Below are 15,726 nucleotides of genomic sequence, written 5' to 3'. Positions count from 1 at the left end.
TCGAGGTCCGTACAGCGCCAATTACTACGGTGGCAAAACACTGAAACCGCTAACCAAACGGTGGCGCCGCTTGCGGCAAAAGTTGGAAGCTCCTTCCGAGGTCCGTACAGCGCCAATTACTACGGTGGCAAAACGCTGAAACTGTTAGCCAAAATCCAGCTGTCGGTAATATTGGCCAACAGTTTCAGCGTTTCGCCACCGTGACCCGATTGTTCTCTACAAAAGTTTATTCGTTCCGAATAATATCGGATGTCGCACGATTAATGTTTTTCACGTACGCATCGAGGATCGACGGCGCGTTTCTTCGGTTCGACGGTGTACCGAACTCGATCCGATCGCGGTCGAGTGTTTCGCGCGAGATCGTTTCGACTACGATGGTAATGCGCATAATTTTGACGGTTCGTTCGACGTACGAGAGTAACAACGAATAAATAAAATACGAATTTCTTTCTCACCGATAATTCCCAAGGATACCGATGATATATTTTAATCGCGACGAAAGACTCCTCGAAGCGGATTTTATTTCGAATAAACGTGCAACGATTCGTTTAGTTCGAGCCACGTGATCGCACGTGCCCCTGCGTCTGTCTCTATCGGACCACCTTGTTTTCGATTTATCCGCAAGGTTGAACGAATCGAGCGTACGCTGGATCGACGCGTCGTACCGTGTATACGAGACGTTACGATCGTCCAACAGAGTCTCGCGTTTCTCGCCGTTACAATTTCTCTTCGTTTCCATCGATTCATCGAACCTCCTCTGATATTATTCGTTCGATCGAAGCCGAACGTTCCGAGTCATCCCCACCCTGAACGTTTCGGTCTATCTTCTTTCATCGCGGTCGCAGTCGCAGTTCTAGTGGCAGTGTGCAGTACCTTCTGCCTTCTGCTGTTTGGCCGACGTAACGCATCGGGGAAATCGTTCAGCAAAATGTATTCGAAAACTATCGGAGACCGTCAAGCTAATCAGGAACATGTTTTGGCTGTTTCGAGAGACTTTATCGCGCAGCCTCGACTGAGTAAGTCAGCAAATTTGTTTTCTTAAATGCTGTAACCGCGAATTCGCAGAGTAGAAATTCACTCGACGTAAACTGGGCGTAGCAGCGGATCGATTCGCGACTGGTCAGCTGATCCGAAACTGTTGGCACCTACGATCGTTTATCAATTATTCGAATAAAAATATGATCGTAACGCGTGCAAACCTCCCCAAAGGATCGATTATTTTTCACTCGGAGAATCAATTTATAAACGTGGTTCGTTTCTTCGAGGAAATACTCGGTTCGCTATCGCTATCATGTGACCAGAGAGAGACCCAGCCACTGACATAACGAGTTTCAACGATTTATCGTAGCAGCATTTAGACGTGCTCTCTCGAGACAGAGACGATGAAAACGATTGCTTTTTATTCGTTGAAATCCTCGTATCGTTCTCGCGCCAATTCCTTCGTTGGTGTCTAACGTTCATTTTTATTCCCGTAGCATACAAAACTGTGTCGGGCGTGAACGGACCTCTCGTCATATTGGATGAAGTCAAGTTCCCAAAATTCGCGGAAATTGTTCAACTGAAGCTCGCCGACGGATCCATGAGATCGGGACAAGTTTTAGAAGTGTCCGGCTCGAAAGCGGTCGTTCAGGTATTCGAGGGTACCTCCGGCATCGATGCGAAAAACACGCATTGTGAATTTACCGGGGACATTCTTCGAACACCCGTGTCCGAGGATATGTTGGGTCGTGTTTTCAACGGATCCGGAAAGCCGATTGACAAAGGACCCCCGATTCTTGCCGAAGACTTTTTGGACATCGATGGTCAACCGATCAATCCATGGTCCCGTATTTATCCCGAAGAAATGATACAGACCGGTATCTCGGCCATCGATGTTATGAATTCTATTGCTCGCGGTCAGAAGATACCTATATTCTCGGCAGCTGGATTGCCCCACAACGAGGTAAACATTTTTGTAAAATATATATATATATATCTTTCCATGTAACGATCGTATAAATTTTATAATCTCGCGTTATACAATTTCCTTTAGATCGCTGCGCAAATTTGTCGTCAAGCGGGTCTTGTCAAGGTCCCTGGAAAGTCGGTGTTAGATTCCCACGAGGACAACTTTGCCATCGTATTCGCAGCCATGGGTGTAAATATGGAAACTGCCCGTTTCTTCAAACAAGATTTCGAAGAGAACGGTTCTATGGAAAATGTTTGCCTGTTCTTGAACTTGGCCAACGATCCCACCATCGAGAGAATCATCACTCCGCGCCTTGCTCTGACCGCAGCCGAATTCTTGGCTTATCAATGCGAGAAACACGTTCTAGTTATACTCACCGACATGTCCTCGTACGCCGAGGCTCTCCGCGAGGTATCGGCCGCTCGCGAAGAAGTGCCGGGTAGACGCGGTTTCCCCGGCTACATGTACACCGATTTGGCTACCCTGTACGAACGGGCTGGCCGGGTAGAAGGCCGTAACGGTTCCATCACGCAAATTCCGATTCTGACTATGCCGAACGACGACATCACTCATCCTATTCCCGATTTAACCGGATACATTACCGAGGGACAAATTTACGTTGATCGTCAGCTTCACAACAGACAAATTTATCCACCCGTAAACGTACTACCGTCTCTGTCTCGTTTAATGAAGTCTGCCATTGGCGAAGGCATGACCAGGAAAGATCACTCCGACGTGTCCAATCAATTGGTTCGTGTGTCCCGTTATTATTTCGTATAATAGTTTTCACATTTTCGGATATCATAGATTTACCAACTAACCATTTTGTTCCAGTACGCGTGCTACGCTATTGGAAAAGATGTGCAAGCTATGAAGGCTGTTGTTGGTGAAGAAGCTTTGACACCCGACGATCTCTTGTATTTGGAGTTCCTGTCGAAATTCGAGAAGAACTTCATTTCCCAGGGCAGCTACGAGAATCGCACAGTCTTCGAATCGCTGGATATCGGTTGGCAATTGCTGCGTATCTTCCCGAAAGAGATGCTCAAGCGAATCCCTGCCACTACCCTCGCAGAATTTTATCCGAGAGATTCCCGCCATTAACTGTTCCTCTTATAACTTAATTTTCATCTTCCTGAGAACACTCCATGAAGAATGGAAAAATAAAAAGAACACGAATATGAGTCCTGCGCCTAATGAAAAGAGCAATGAGATTTCATATCAACGGAATGACCCCAAGAATTGTCGTTAACCAAATTCGAGCAATTAATTAAACGCGATACAATCGAATGAAATTATTTTTCGAAAGTTTGTAAATTATGAGATTCGACAATAATAACTAAAAGCGTATGCTGGTAAAAATAATGTTTGCACAAAACATGTATGTAAAGGTCAGGACTATGTTATACTGTTGAACGTTAATTCAATAGCGGCATTGTAATTTTAATTGTAATGTTTTCTGACGTATTCAAATGTTCGCTTGCAGAAAGTGATCGTGTAAAGTGTAATATATTACTCAGTATTAACGTAGAGAAGAAAAAAAGAAAGAAAAAAAATAATGAGAAAGAGATTGCGAGATCATATCACTTTTTTGTCCTACATTCCGATAGATTTTCATTTGAGTTTTCACGAAATCGAAAAATAGAGAACAGTGTTTCGTTCGATATTGATGCAAATTTTTTTAAACTTGTACCGATAAACAACTTTTAAAAACCATATTTTCCAAGCACTCCACAGTGGCTTCGATGTTACGTAGAATAGTATCGTTGTTTCGATAATAAATATACATGTACGAATATAGGTTAAATATACATGATTTTGTTGACGATACCGGTATCAAATTAACAGCCGAAAATGCAGATGCACTAGCAGACGACACGGATACGATCGTTGAGCGAAATATATACGATACATGTGTTCGAACATGTTCCATTTGCATATTATTATTTTACAAGAGCAACCAAGTACAGTCTGGATCGAATCGAGACAACATACGATTATAGAGATACAACATCTTGGAAACTACGCTAATGCTCGTTCTGTGTGAAAAACACGTCGTGTTTCGTTATATGTATACGCTTGTTGATTCTCTGTAATTATATTCACCGTAAAATTTTAAATATCAATGTTTATCATTTAGTTGTCAAGTTCTGGCTGTTAATTGTTGCACTGCTAATTGGACACGGAGTTCGATGCAAGCGTCCTTTTCTTCTATGATACTACGAATTAAGGTGGTCATTTTTTTCTGAAATCAAACGGAACGATGATACGAAAAGACGAATTTTGAACAATCGTTTGCACAATTATGTATAAATATAACAGAAATACCTCGAGCAACTGATTTTCTTTGACTAATTGAATCATGGCTGTCCATTCAGCTTCATTCGGCGAATGTACTCTTCCTGGTTTTTCTGGTTTTTTCTTTTCCGGGCCTCTCTCTGACAACATTTCCGTCAGTCGTTTAATTTCATTTCTTTCTTGATTTATCCGTGACTTTAGTAACGCCTGCATGTTTAATAATTCTTCGTAAATTAAGCTCTCCCTCAATTTGTCTATAACGTTTTCTGGTTCGGGTTCCACCGTCGAAGCTGAAATAAAACATTCGATTGCGGCACAATAGCATATATTGTGGAGAAAATTTTCCAAAGGTTCGATCCTTACCGCTTTCGTGTGCCTTGATCACTGCGGCACTACCGTCTTGTTCGCTAGATTGCAACGCAAGCGTAGATGGCTCAGCGGCAGAATCAACGATGTCGTTGTCGTTCGTCTGACTGCTTCGTTCGTTCTGATTACTATTTATACTTGTTGGTTCCTTACCCTCTTCCGAGGTATAAACTTTGTTGATCCTCTTTAACGTCGAGGTAGACGTCGTTTGCGCTTCAGATTTCACATGCGCCGTATCTTCTTCCTCGACTTTGCTTCTCTGTACACTCGGTTCGACCATATTTTCATCGTTTGTCTTTACTTCCTCGTCTAGGCTTTTCTGCGTGGCACCTTCCATTTTTTGAACCGTTTTATATTTTCTCTGAAAAGGCGGAAGAATATCATTGACCCATGATTATTTACAAACACGCGTTTCCGATGCTTAATTTGTCATAGAATCATACCTTTAATTGCGTTATCATCCGTTGTACCTCCCACAATTGTTCCTCGCGGGATTTTGTAACAAAGCCTGCATTCATTTGCATGTGTATTTGGGATAGCAACGATTCTTGTTTGGACAGTTCAGCAGCGATTGTTTCCACCGTGTCCGGCAGATTGACACTGCCTGGCGAGAGCGGTGGAACATACTTTGTCAGTGGTACATTTGGAAAGAGAGCTTTGCAATGAAATAACAGAGCTAGTAACAATCTATGACTCATTTGTAAGACAGGGCTTAATGTCATCGAGATGGTTTGAGCATTCATTTTTGTCGTTTTCTCCTGAAACGAAGTTTTCTGTCAGAGATAAATATACATGTAGGAGGTCGCGCGTATGCGCGAGTGTACGTACTCGCGCCGTGACATGATCCAAATGCAATATGACCCATGCAAGAAGAACCTTATTGCATTCTGGAAGTTGTTGAGTGAGCTGTATCAACTGTCCTTCCCTTTGTGCGACATCTTTAGTGGATGCTGCTTGCTCAAACCTGGATATCGTCTCGCTGTTTTCCAACACAGGCTCCGGTAACTCCCTAGAACCGCAAACACTCTAATAATAATCCTTCGTATACTAATACTAATTCCCGTTAAACTCATTCCATAATGCGAACCTCAGAAATAATATTAACAAGCTGGTTGCCACTGTTGGTTCGAATTCTGATATATTTACATGCTCTCTGTTGTTGTACAACTTTTTTAAATATTGAACTTTTGACTTCACTCCTGGAACTTTGTACAAAGCTTCTACACTCATTCCATTTTCTTCTACAAAGTCGATGCAATCTCTTACAACCAATGGAAGTTCAACACCGTCGTGGCAACGACTTCGTTCCACTGCTAAATGCAAGCTAACGCCGAATATCGGTTGTGCCTCTGAACGAACAATTTGAAAATTTCAATACAAATTTCAACACAGCAGATATAAGAAAAAAAACACATTTTCTAATCGACACTGTACTCTTTACCTCCGATGTCCAAACAATCCTCTCCGGCATGCTTTCCCTTCTTACGGTCTTTCAATTTCTGTTTAGCCTTGTCCTTCTCCTTCTCCTTACGTTTCTCTTTATCTACATCTTTTTCGTCCTTGTCCTTCTTCTTTTTATCTTTCTCTTTCTCCGCATCTTTCTCTTTGTTCTCCTTTTCTCTGGACTTCTCTCGTTTTTCTTTTTTCGAAGGAAACTTAAAAGCCTTGGTCTTTTTCGACTTCGACGGACTTCTATAAGATGGATTTCATAATTAACTCGAGGAAACAAGTTCACAATAATAATAAAGACTTTCTCATCTTCCACATATTATTCATTGTCATTTTGCAAATAGATTACAACAACTTTTACAATGAAATACACATTCACTATCGTAATGAGAACTAGAACAATTAACAATATCAAGTCATAAATATTTGCTACAAGTTTGTTTCCCATTTAAAAATAGTTGACTTCAAGTTATCTACTAACTGTGCATACGATATGACGCGAATCAATACATCTAATTTTAGATTGATACGAGGCTTAATTAACACGACAGTGCCAACAATATGTGAAAATTAAAGATTATTGTATCGTGATAGGTGACATCGACACAAGCACTTTTATGTCACGAATTGAACAAGATGTTTTCCAAGAACGAAGGAAATGTTTGATTGAACTTAATATTAAAATACTGATAATTACGAATTCACTTCTAGCACACAATTAAACAGGATTAAATATTCTAATAGATATGTTCTAAGATATTTTAAATACATAAATAGCTCTATAAAATAATATTACTTTGTTTCTTGATCCTCGTCAGGGGAACTTTCACCCTCTAATGTGGCATATCCCCGGTCTTTACGATCTTTTTTCTCTTTACGTTTACCGCCAAGAAGTTCTTTCTTAGAATGTTTCTCGTGTCCACCTTCGTCGCTAACTAAAAATATATGCACGCAGCAATCAATACAAATTACTATAATTTATGGCTTACTACAATTTATTGTTACAACGCGTTGACCAAGTAGAAATTACAACAAAAGGGATATGGTCACGGTCATAACATTGAATGACAGGGATAACAGGTGTACGTATAACCTCTTATCTTACAAATCTGTAATCGAAGGGAGCTATTAATTCAACGAGTAATTATACGTACAATCGCTTTCGTTACTTTTCTTAGCGGATTCCGACGCGTACAGTCCTGGAAACTCTTTTTCTACGTCGGGGCTTTCGAAATCCATTCTCCTCTTCCGCCCGAAAGATGCATCAGCCGACTTAAAAAATTCTCGTGTCAAACTATCGATTATTATGTTTCGAGTTTTCTATCTCGATTCTTCGTAACAGGGATCATACGTATGCGTGTATGCGAGGCATGCATACATAATCGCATCGGCGCGAGATCGATTGCCTCGAGCCCGCGAAATTTCCATAATAATTCACCTTTCTTTTCAAGATTGTTCCCGATAATGAAACCAAACGTTACGTGACCACATTCCGTACATCCGAACGAAACCATGGTTTGAAAACATAGCCGTCGGCTTCTTTGCTTGCCATGTACGTAAAGAATGCTTCTTTGAACGACATGTCTGGATATTTTCCATAATCCATCGTGTTCCACATCGATCGGGCATATAAGACGCGATCTTTGCGAACTTGGCTATAGAATATCGCCTTTTTCTTTATAATCTGTGAAAGAATCGAACGATCCTTGGAATAAAAATATCTATCTGGTCCGTAGAAAAAGAAACAAACAAACAAACAAACTTGTTCTTTTATCCTGTCGGCATCGTCGAAAGTTAATTTTCTGAGTTGTAGTTTGGTCATACCTATCGATGGCGGTTCAATTCTCGACACGTTTCCAACGTTCAGGCTATTCCACATCACGATACTCTTTCGCACCGAATCATCTTAAAGGATATAATCAAATTAAAGAAAACCAGTTACCAGTTGTAAGCAACGAGAATGAAAAATTCACCGCATCTACCTCTATCCGTATTACTAAGGGCAATCCCTTTCCTGTACATCAACCAGTATCTTAACTGCGGCAACAGGAAACACTTTGGCAATTTTGCAAATAGGAATCCCTCTGTTGCCAGTTTGCTTAATTCGTTCTAGTCGTTAAATTCTTTATGCGTTATTGCGTTCATCGATGAAATTGCGGTCGATAGAGAAGAAAAAGAAACGAATTTACCTTTACCAAAGTCATAAGATGAGAATCATAAGAAATTTCTGAGTCTTCCTTGTCAGTTGCCGCCTCTACAAGCTTCTCTTTCGAGTAGGTACTTGTATGTTGCAAATGAGAATCCGTTTTAGTTGTTTTAGATAGTTTAGATCGAGTTCTCGATGAACTTTGAGATTTTGTTGATTCTACAACTCTTCGAATGTCAGTTTTCTCTCTGAGAAAATTACGGATTTCTTCTTGTTCAGGCTTTTTAGGAGAATGTATAATAATGTCACGTGGATTTTCTACACTTTTGTCAGATTTTGACCGCAGTTTTGACCTCTCGGTATTATCCTTACTTATTTGCTTACTCGTACTTTCGGATCTTCTTCGTTGTTTGATCTTTTTCGAAAGCAACATCGTACCGTTGCTGCTTCCTTCTTGCACACCTTCGTCTTCCGAAGCACTATTCGAGTTACATGTCTTGTCGCAACTATGGGTACCATGCGAGTCGTATACTTTGTCGGGCACATGAATTTGTCTGTATGCTTTCTCGGTAGCCATCTTTCTTTTATAATCTTCAGCACGTTGCAACTCTTCTGGTTTAGGCAACGGTCCAGGCGGAATATTCACGGGTGACCAGTGTCGATGTAAACAAACGCATGGTATCTCTTCTACGCTTGGCTCGGGTGTTTGAATAGGTGTAGCCATACGAACGCCGCTAACTATCGGTTTCGGTGGTTCTTCGGTGTAATTTTCAACAACACCAGTTATGCTATATTTAACATCGTCTATGTACTCGTCTTCCCTTGGAATTCTCTTTACCCCGGATATCATTAACTTCGTGTCTGCGACCACCGGTTTCGAAGTATTCTCGATATTTATGAATGGCTGTTTTTTCAAGGATTTCAATTTTTCTCGGCGTTCCTTCCACTTTACCTTTTCCTCTTTATTCTCGAGTATTTTTCTTTCGTACTTACATTCACAGACTGGTCTTTTGACCACGAGTCTTGCACGGGGTGGTCCGCAGCCTGTTCGATTAAATTTTCTGCACTTTAACCAACAAGGCATCGAATCCCTGCATCGCGTATAATAGTCGATCAATCCTATATCCTTGAGCGCCAATTCCCATCGTTCTTTCGGTGGCTTACGTTTTACTAATTCCTGTCTGTTCTTTTCAAGCTCTTCGATCGCACTATCCGCCTTTTCGACTCGATCGTCTTCTTGTATAATATCATACACGTCTACAGATTCATTGCATCCGCATGGTTCGCTTTGCTTGAATGACTTCGATGCGGAGATTTTCGGTACGCCAAAGCGTTCCAGGTATTTTAAATTTTCGTCCGTACGTTTCGAGTGGCACATGTCGTACGGAGATTTATAGAGATCGTATTCAGGCACATATTCGTCGCTCCTGCGAGGACTCAAAGGTGGAGTGTGATAAATAATACCTTCTATCACTTGCAGCTTCTTGTCTTCTTCATTTTTCTTCTTCTTAAATAGTTTACCGTCGATGTAATCCGTATCATCTTTCTTTCCACGTACCAAACCTCCTATGTTGTACATCAGTACTTTCTTTTTTGCTCGATTCTCACGACAAACGCATGGTTTGCCTCCTGTTCGTACTTCTATCGTTTCTGGAGGATAATCCGGTTCGCAAAGATAAACCAAAGTCTTCTTTGTTGGCAATTGTTGCTCCGACTTTGTTCTCCAACCACAGGGTCCTTTGCTCGGTAATTGCACATCCGTTTCTTCGACCACCGTTGTAGAATCATCCTCGGCATGTAAGTGCCCATATTCGTGTGCACACTCAGTTTGCAACTCTTCCGGAAGATCTACCGGTTTAACGTTGGGAGGATAGTTGTCGGGAGACATCAGCATCTTTTTCAAATCTAAAATCTGCTTCCTTGGATCGATGCTTTCATTTTCGATGCTCGGCAAATCTTTTCGTTTGTGCTTCTTCTTATTTAAATTAAATACTTTATCCTCCTTTTCCTTCTCGTGTCTCGCAGGCGAATTTTTCTTCGGATTCGATTTGTTCTTAGTTGTGCCGCTTCTATTTTTGTCATCCGATCGTTCATTCTTCTCACTTACAATCTTATTTCCGTTGTCTTTTGCTTGCTGTGATATCAAGCCCGTGGCAGGTTTCGATTTCGCTTCGATTTTTTTACTTTTCGGCTTTTCATGGAAAGAACGTTTCTCACCCTTCAAGTTTGAATTCAAATTTTTAGAAATTTGTTTGACAGGGATTGTGGCTTTTCCATTTCCTTTTGTCCGAAGACTACCAACTTTTGGTCGTGTCGGTTCTTTAGAATCTCCTGTCTTATCACTCTTCGTGCTTTTATTGAACACCGTTCCTTCAGATTTTGCACGAGTTCCTAAAGATCCTTTTCCATAGATCTCTCGAGTATCCTTCGTGACACTGGACTTCTTCTTTCGTTTATTTGCTATTTTATTCATTCGATTTGTTTCGGAGGAATGTGTCTCAGCGGATGATTTAGCGAGACGAGAAACGGCTATTTTCTCTGTATCCTTCCTCGATTTTGACGTATTTTTTGGTAACGATTCTGCCGGCGTCGCAGGTGGTTTAGGAGAACTGAGTTTCAGTAAAGCTTGAAAATCTGTTTCGGATTCTTTTTCCGATGGTGCTGTACGATGTATATTCCATGTATCATCGTAACCAGGATAAAGGGGATCTGGAATAAATTTCTTCGCTGCTTTCTCTTCTTTCGTTTTCTGCTTGCTAGCTAAAATATCTGGACTCGTGAGACATTTCTTATCTCGTTTTCTTTCCTTCTCCTTGCCTACTACTTTCGTCTCTTTTACTTTCTCTTCCGCATCTTCCTCCTCCTCCTCCTCCTCCTCCTCTTCTTCGTCGAATTCTCCAGGTATTTCTTTCAAATCTATCGCTGGCTTTTTCCGTGGTATCCGTTCACCAAATGGTCCCTTGCAGACGGCACGACCAGGTTTCGTTCCACACGGAGGTCCCTACGTAACGCAACGATGCAATTAGAAATTAGAAATAAATGCAAAAATCTGGAATATTACGGACAACCATCTCTACCCTTAGTATCTGTTTCCTCAATTTTTCTAGTTCTTCTAACTCTTGCGGAGTCAGAGTGTGCAATCTACCCCATGGCGCACCACAAATACTCATACCATGTTCATCCCCGCACGGTGGAAAATCTGCGATGCTATACATTCTCTTTTCTTCCGAGGGATCTATAGATTTTCTCTTTGTTTCCTCTACTCTCCTTTTCATGTCTACTATTTGCCGGTAAAATGGATTTCTCCTGCATGATTTATCACCGGGATACATTTTGCAGGAGACCGCAGGAGCTTCGTGGGGTCTAAATTTTTTTCCAAAGCACAAACCATCTTCTTTCGTCCATGGTATGTGATCGTGGCTTATTCCCTGTGTTAAACCTTTAGCTGATATTTGTTGAATAGCACACACACACGGTGGAACGTTCCTCGGTGGTCCGGGAGGTGGACGTTCGACAATCCTGGATGGTTGATGTATGATCTCGTCTGTGATCCCGGAAATATAATATTGTGTTTCGCCTTTCGGATTAGTAACACCATTTATCATCAGCTTGGTAGCGAGAACATCTTCCGAAGCAATCACTTCCAATAAATTCACCGTTGATTCTGGAGGTGTTGGCGCAGGTGAATGCATCGCCATTGATCCTATAATACATCTGTCGTAAAAACAAGCGACAAGTTTATATCTCAAAATTGCGTATTATCTGATTTCACTACTTTTTTCATTACTTGTTCTTTTTACTATCCTCAGCTATGGTATCTATCACGAAGTAGGGTGTTCTTACTTCCTTCCCTTTTATATACGACTTTCTACTTTGCCTGCAGGAACAACAGTTGTCACATTTAGGTCCTGGGAACACCAATCTCGTTATAGCACCTATATTTTTTATCAATTTCTTCATTTCTCTTTCGATTTTACGAAATTCTTCATCCACGTTTTGTAACCATTCTTGCCACTTTGGCGATAAATTTTTTCTACCGCAGGGATAAATCTTTTTCGGTCCATCCCCGAGTTTAAGTACAGCGAAGAATTTTTCATTGCTGTTGGTTGGCGTTACGTTTGCAACGCCAGTCATTTCATACGTTATTGGGCACGAAGGTGGATTTTCTGCAGCTCCAGATACGATATAATGGGGATGTTTTTCACCAAGCCAAGACTTGTTGTATGGTCGGGGGGTTTGTAAGACTCCTACGACAGACATACACGTTCAAAGAAACATTTGATACATGGTTCTATACACTTTGTCTATGTTGTATCCAAGCAAATATTATATACCGCATATTTTATACTCTACTGGTCCTGGTTTCTCGCTAACTCCGTTGATCGTAAAATCGAATACTTTACTTCCATTGGGTAGTCGTGCAATATCAAAAGTAGCCTCTTCTTTGTTTGCTTCTTTAAGCTTGTTTACCTCTTGTTCTGTACTTCTACTATCTGATACGTAAGTTGAGATTAGCATTGTACGTATGTACTGCTTATAAATACGTTTTGCTTAGAATCAACATACCTCTACTATGTTTCTTGGTAATACTTCCTTTCTGCTGTTCTTTAACTAAAGCAGAACTTGTTTTCTCTTTATTTCCCCCTTCTTTTTCTTCTTCTTCTTCTTCCTCTCTTTTCCATTTACGTTTTACCCGACTACTCAGACTTTGTTCTGTTTGATACAGTTTATTACCATTCGAACTTCCTCGATCTGCCTTTCTTCGCCCTTCGTTTTCTTCATGTTCACGACTGGTTTCTACGCTCGTATATTCAGTTAAGATGCACTCTTTAGGTGGCAATATTATCTTTGGTTTCGGCAATAATTGATAGCGTGCCCTCCAAATTTGAATGCGATTGTAATAAGATGCCCAATCCGGGCATATAAAAAGATCGTCTTCGTAAGGTGATTTTTTCTTCCGTCTTATCGGTAGTGACGGCGGTAAAGCTATGTAATGTAGACAATCGATTTTTACGTATAACTTATAAATACACGCGGTACAAAGATCGTACGTTTATTAGGAAGTTTTGGCTCTACCACAGGCGGCAATCTCTTGTGCAGTTCCATTATTGTTTCTGGCAAAGTTAGAAATGCGATAGCTGATAAAATTATTCTTTCGTTACAGTCGTAAAAGTGTTCTGAAATTATGATAGCACAGTGAACTATAGTCTTGTCTAAATAAATATATAAATTTAAGACGATAAAGCAACAAACTGTATTCTTCTTCCTCAAAATAATTTCCTGTTAAGACTTTGTAGATTTCTCTTAAAAATTTGATCGCATCGCAATTAGAAGTTTCTTGTAATTTCCTAATGATATTTGGTGTAAGTAGAAAGAATGTAGACACTATTCCAATGTCAATGAGCATTCTTTCCGTACGTCCTGACACCATTTCTTCGCAGTCCCTACGTATTACACACTGTAGCATCATTATGTTTTTCATCTGTTTTAAATTTGAATTACTTATTTACGTTATTAGTAATTAAGCTTCAGCAATTACTAAACATTAAATGTACCGTACTTGATCGATAGAAAAGTCTTGGTACCAACTAGGAAATTTAGATAATTTCTTATCCATGGAAAGATTAACTGAAAGAAATTACAAGAAAGAAATTATAAACTATGCATCGTCCGCGCCACTCCAAACAACCGTGAAACGAAATCATGAATTTACATTTTTCATTTCCAATTTTAACATTTCTATCCATTTCCTTGTTAAAAATTCTCTGTTTTTGTTCCCATAACATATCTTTTGCTTCTGTAATTTCATCTTCTATATACCATTCTATCGGTCCCCATTTCAAGCTTTCTGTCCATTTATCTTGTAAATTGATATACGATGATCCAAAACGGGACTGTAATCGTAAATTGTGAGAGGTATACGGTGGTATAGCACCCTGCCCTGAATGTAATCTACGTCTATGATCTCCAATATCCGCGTGTTTATTCTTGACAGATTGTTTCGCTTGTTCCGAACCCACGTATCCAGAAAATTGAGTTTCAAATTTTAAAACTGGACTCTCATTTATTATATTTGCAGATGCGAACAGACTTTTGCGAAGAAATTTATTCTTGTCGTCGTATTTCGTCAGTGGATCAATATAGTCGGATGAACAACAAAAATCATAAGGCTTCAAAACCTCTGATTCTTCTTCTTTGTGCCTAGTTTTAGTTTTAGAGATTAATATAGTTGCATTCTATTTGTCTGTATATAGTAGAAGTTGCACAATTACCTTTTGCTATGCGGTTTATGTGTTGCGGTGGACATGTTTAATTTTTAGGAAGAAATTGATTTGGTCGAATAAAACGAACGATGGTAACAATAAAACATGTAAGGTATTTATCTTTTGTAAACCATTTTGCTTAAGGGTGATAGCACTTGTGAATTTAAAAGTAGTTTGCTTAATGGTTTTTAAGTTACAGCCAGTTTTGTGTAGTGAATGTATCTGCAGATATGTTGATGCTGATAAATAATACAAGATAGTCCTTCATACATGTAATATCCAAGAACTTATAAAATAATAAAAAAATGTAGGTGTTGAATTAAACTTTTACGTACATTCGTATATTAATTCTTACGTATTAGTAAACATTTTTGTTTGTATACTGTACAAAACCGATACAATAGTGTTTTGTCGAATGTTACAGTTCTTATGTAAAGTAAAAGATTTTTAAAAGAATCCTATGTTCAGGTTAATCTGAAAGATTATTTTCCAAGAAATTAAACGCTTTCTTTTTCACTAGTTACAGATTCTTCAAAACCACCCCGCTAACAGGCATCGAAACACTATCACCACATAGCGATCAAACGTCCGAACTAATCCATTTTCCATGCAGAGTACAGTACATACAGCCCAGTAGTAGTGCATACAGTAATTTCCCCATAGATGGTTTTAGTCGGTATCGAAACATGCGGCCATGAAAATTGTAAGGCATGATTCTTCGAGTCTCGCGGCTTGCCTTTATAGGAAGAGAGAAAGAATTTTTATTTATTGGTCAGATTTGTCCAATTAGAATGATACGAAACACGACATGCTTTAGACCACATACGTAGCAAAAAAAGCATTAGAAAAATGTTAAAGTCGTTCAAAAAAAAATCTCATGGCTGTAATTTTACCAAAATTAGTGTTTTCAAGGGATCCTATATTGCGTATATGTGGGCAACTGTGGTGCCTCTTGTGGATCAAAAATAAAGCTTAGTCGGGATCCGAGCAGCTACAGTAGCGGCAAAACGCTCAAACTGTTAGCCAAATTACCAACAAGCGATTTTGGCTAATAATTTAAGCGTTTCACCGTTACTGGCGCTGTACGAATCTCGAATTACGCTAGATTTTTTTTCTTCAAAAAAGGCAAATGCGGCCCTGTTATGCTGGTTATCCCTACTCGTGTTCCGAACAATATCGTTTTATTGTAAAAATCTATTACGGTTCGGCATGGCACGAAATTTTTAGCAACGCGTTTCTAATATGGGAAAATAACACGA

General features: G+C 39.9%; 2 protein-coding genes across 2 annotated transcripts; one reads left to right on the top strand and one right to left on the bottom strand.

The window, feature by feature from the left end:
• The first annotated feature begins 584 nt into the window (after positions 1-584).
• Positions 585-3,515, top strand: Vha55 (V-type proton ATPase subunit Vha55). The gene is made up of 4 exons (XM_033466450.2): positions 585-1,016; positions 1,476-1,942; positions 2,033-2,698; positions 2,783-3,515. Exons 1-4 carry the CDS (start codon positions 929-931, stop codon positions 3,047-3,049), a joined length of 1,488 nt encoding a protein of 495 aa, XP_033322341.1. The 5' UTR covers positions 585-928; the 3' UTR covers positions 3,050-3,515.
• A 343-nt stretch (positions 3,516-3,858) lies between these two features.
• Positions 3,859-15,480, bottom strand: LOC117218175 (uncharacterized). Its single transcript, XM_076520552.1, is given in 23 exon segments — positions 3,859-4,190; positions 4,274-4,533; positions 4,607-4,970; positions 5,053-5,367; positions 5,438-5,618; positions 5,697-5,958; positions 6,051-6,301; positions 6,855-6,993; positions 7,213-7,330; positions 7,410-7,742; positions 7,821-7,963; positions 8,041-8,167; positions 8,248-11,205; positions 11,282-11,918; positions 11,992-12,451; positions 12,539-12,697; positions 12,771-13,190; positions 13,256-13,381; positions 13,458-13,686; positions 13,765-13,832; positions 13,918-14,405; positions 14,477-15,203; positions 15,361-15,480. Coding segments are annotated over 22 exon segments (8,175 nt in total). The 5' UTR covers positions 14,512-15,203; positions 15,361-15,480; the 3' UTR covers positions 3,859-4,088.
• Positions 15,481-15,726: the final 246 nt, after the last annotated feature.

Source organism: Megalopta genalis, chromosome 3 (genome assembly GCF_051020955.1).
Source record: "Megalopta genalis isolate 19385.01 chromosome 3, iyMegGena1_principal, whole genome shotgun sequence".
Taxonomy (NCBI): domain Eukaryota; kingdom Metazoa; phylum Arthropoda; class Insecta; order Hymenoptera; family Halictidae; genus Megalopta; species Megalopta genalis.
Note: the sequence above shows the minus strand (reverse complement) of the source record. Positions and strands in the feature narration are given on the sequence as shown.

Coding starts and splice junctions, on each gene's coding strand:
- Vha55 (XM_033466450.2), top strand. CDS start 929: ATGTATTCGAAAACTATCGGAGACCGTCAAGCTAATCAGGAACATGTT. Junction 1,943..2,032: donor CTGGATTGCCCCACAACGAG/GTAAACATTTTT, acceptor AATTTCCTTTAG/ATCGCTGCGCAAATTTGTCG. Junction 2,699..2,782: donor CCGACGTGTCCAATCAATTG/GTTCGTGTGTCC, acceptor ATTTTGTTCCAG/TACGCGTGCTACGCTATTGG.